Source organism: Octodon degus, unplaced genomic scaffold, assembly GCF_000260255.1.
Source record: "Octodon degus isolate 3935 unplaced genomic scaffold, OctDeg1.0 scaffold00155, whole genome shotgun sequence".
NCBI classification, from domain to species: Eukaryota; Metazoa; Chordata; class Mammalia; order Rodentia; family Octodontidae; genus Octodon; species Octodon degus.
The window spans coordinates 244,924-248,147 of NW_004524731.1; the positions used below are offsets into that span (position 1 = coordinate 244,924).

The 3,224-nt window shown below is 42.7% G+C and overlaps 1 protein-coding gene across 1 annotated transcript in view; it reads left to right on the forward strand.

The window, feature by feature from the left end:
• LOC101564388 (ubiquitin carboxyl-terminal hydrolase 17-like protein 6) overlaps nt 1-1,597 on the forward strand; it is a 36,144-nt gene extending 34,547 nt beyond the window's left edge. The window contains exon 2 of the mRNA XM_004642517.1: nt 586-1,597. Within this exon, the coding sequence (XP_004642574.1) occupies nt 586-1,597 (1,012 nt within the window). The remainder of the gene's footprint in view (nt 1-585) is intronic.
• Nucleotides 1,598-3,224: the final 1,627 nt, after the last annotated feature.

Consider the following 3,224-nt stretch of genomic DNA (forward strand, 5'->3'; position numbering starts at 1 on the left):
TCTTCTCTCTCTCTCTCTCTCTCTCTCTCTCTCTCTCTCTCTCTCTCTGTAGCTGGCTCAGCCTGCCCTAGGTGCAGGGCTGGCCTGACATGTTCCAGGGGTCTAACCATGATCCCTGTGCTTTCCTAAGCTTACCTAAGCAGGTGCTTTAGACCACTGAGCTATCTTGCCAGCCTCTTCATACCCACTTTCTTCAAGGTTGTTTTATATTTTAATCAAGAATTCAGGCTGAATTTTATAAAATACTTTATCTACATCTGTTGAGATAATCCTGTGATTTTTGCCCTTGTTTTTCCGTACATGGTAAATTTTGTTTATTTGTTTTCATACTATGAGCCATCTCTTAGTCTTTAAGATTAAGCTTAGTGGATCACAACATGTGACTTTTTGATGATTTGTCACATTAGTTTGACGGTTTCTTCTTGAGGCATTTTGCTTCTGTATTCATTAAAGACTTTGGACTGCACTTTCCTTAGGTGTCTGGGCTCTCATCTACTTTCCAATTAGCACTGGGTTCTCAGGTTAAACCTTCTCTGTCAAATGCTGCTGGTGCTCATTGTTATTGTGGTTTTTATTTTCCTGCAGGCTCATTGCTGTCAACTTGCACAATGCAGAGCTGTGCAGTGAGATGGATCCAGAGGAAGCCAAGGCACCTGCTAGGCAAAACATTCAACTGAGATGGATAAGACCTTACAGAGCCGGTGCTGGTCTCCGGAATGTGGGAAACACATGCTACATGAACGCCATGCTTCAGTGTCTGACGTACACACCACCTCTTGCCAACTATATGTTGTCCCTGCAGCACAAACCAACCTGTCTTGGCATGAGATTTTGCATGCTGTGCTCTATGCGCAATCACATTAATTGGGCTCTCCATCACCCTGGCTGGGTTTTCCAGCCTTCAGATACATTTATTGTTGGTTTCCATAGACAGAAACAGGAAGATGCTCATGAATTTCTCATGTTCATTGTGAATGCCATGCACAAGTCCTCTCCACATGAGTCCAAACAGTGTGATCTTGACTCTGAGGGCAGAGACCTAATGCATCAAATATTTCAGGGACACTGGAGATCTCAAATCAAGTGTCTCCACTGTGGAGGGATTTCTGAAACGTTTGATCCTTATCTGGACATTACTCTGGATATCAAAACAGCTCAGAGTGTGCAACAAGCTTTGACACAATTGGTGGAGCCTGAAGAACTGGTTGGGGAAAATGCCTATAACTGTAGTATTTGTCGAAAAAATGTGCCTGCTACCAAGACACTGTCTTTCCATAGAACCTCAAAAGTCCTCATGTTTGTATTAAAAAGGTTCTTAGACTTCACTGGAAAGAAGCTTTCTAAGCGTGTGCAGTATCCTCAGTGGCTTGACATGCAGCCGTACGTGTCTGTGCAGAGCCAGGGCGCTCTTGTATACACCCTTTATGCTGTGCTGGTCCACGCTGGGCTGTCCTGTCACAGCGGACACTACTTTTGTTACATCAAAGCTGGAGATGGACAGTGGTACCAGATGGATGACAACAAGGTAACCTCCTGTGACATCGCCTCTGTCTTGCGACAGGAGGCTTATGTTCTTTTTTATGTCCAAGAAGAGTAACCTTGTAGGGAACAGTAATGACAGGTTCACAGGCAGGGAAGCAAGAGGCTTGGGCCTGATGACAAAAATATGAGAGCGACCCAAAAGCTTCAGAGAAGCGCAGCAGTCAGCGCAGCTTCTGGAGACAACAGAAATTGATGAAATCACTTCTGATAAGTGAAAATTCCTCTAAGAAGAAAACCAACGGAGGGCTGAATTGGACCTCAGGACATCAGAATCTACCCTGATGTCGTATGTAGTTATGGTCTAACAGACAAGAGCCATAGCTGAAGCTAGCAAACCTCCGTCCAAGAGGCTCGCTTTCCAACCTACCAATTCTGCCACAGGCATTACACACAACAGTCCAGCATCACGAGCCAAGTACCTTGCCTGAGAGTGAGGGCCAGAAATAACAGGGAGAAGAAAGACAAGCAGAAGAAACCGGCCGCCGTTGTTTTTCTTCTCATCTCAGATCAATCTGGAACAATGTGTACTGGACTGAATAAACATGGCAGAGCTAAAATATGCAGCACAATGTGTGGAAGCATCATTCCAGGGAAATGATTTTATTATCTTCTCTTCATGCTGATGAGAAAGTTTTCTGGGATTCTCTTGGCTTTTCTTTTCGAAAAAAGTGTTAAAATCTCTAGAGATTTTACTCAAGGGGAGAAAGAAAATACAATGAAAACTACTTAAACAGCTACATAAATATTTTATAGTGTTCTACTGAAAAGTGAATAACATTGAACAACAAAAATAGGGAAACTTCTGAGGAAAATTATATATGTCAAAATGCAAGGTGCAGGACTGGGGAGATTGCTCCGTGGCCAAAGTGCATGCCTAGAAAGCACAAGGACCTGAGTTTTATCCCCAGTACCACATGCCATGCCAGCCCCAGAACCTGGTTCTGGGTGTGCGTGATGGTACACACATGTAATCCCAGAACTAGGGAGGCTGAGACAGGAGGATCACTATGAGTCTGAACTGCACAGCAAGACCCTGTATCAAATAAATAAAAAGATAAATAAATAAACAATTATAAAAATAATACAAAGTGCAGACAGGAGCACTTTTAGTCCAATGCATGAATGTTTTACCTAGTAGAAATTATGCATTGTGATAAGCTATCAGATGTGTTTATATGAACATTATAGAATATTAGTGTGACATCTGATTCTAGCCTATTTGCAGTGATGTGTAGATCAAGTTATCAGTATATATACATTACATCATGAGAATAAACTCATAGTCTTGGGTGATGCATGAGACCATCATCCTGGTTGGAGCTAGGGTGGCCTGAAAGGGGAACTGATTGTTTAGTAAAAAAGATGGACAAAATGATTCCTGGATATTTTAGAGTAACAAATTTAGAACAACAAACCAATAACTAAATGAATGAATAGTTACTGTATTGTCCTTTATGTTTCGCAACTCTCTGGTGCTTCATTTCTCTGGGACAACACATGTGGTGGATGGATGCCCCCATCCTCAGACAGCCTGTGTTCAGTCTGGGCTGGTATAGGCTCCTTCCACAGAAGAAGCATCTCATGGAGATGTATGTAGGAGGGCACAAATCATTTGACTTGGGGACATGGAGCATGCACTCTACAGAAACATGGACACAGTTTTGAGAAGACTCAGCTGAGAG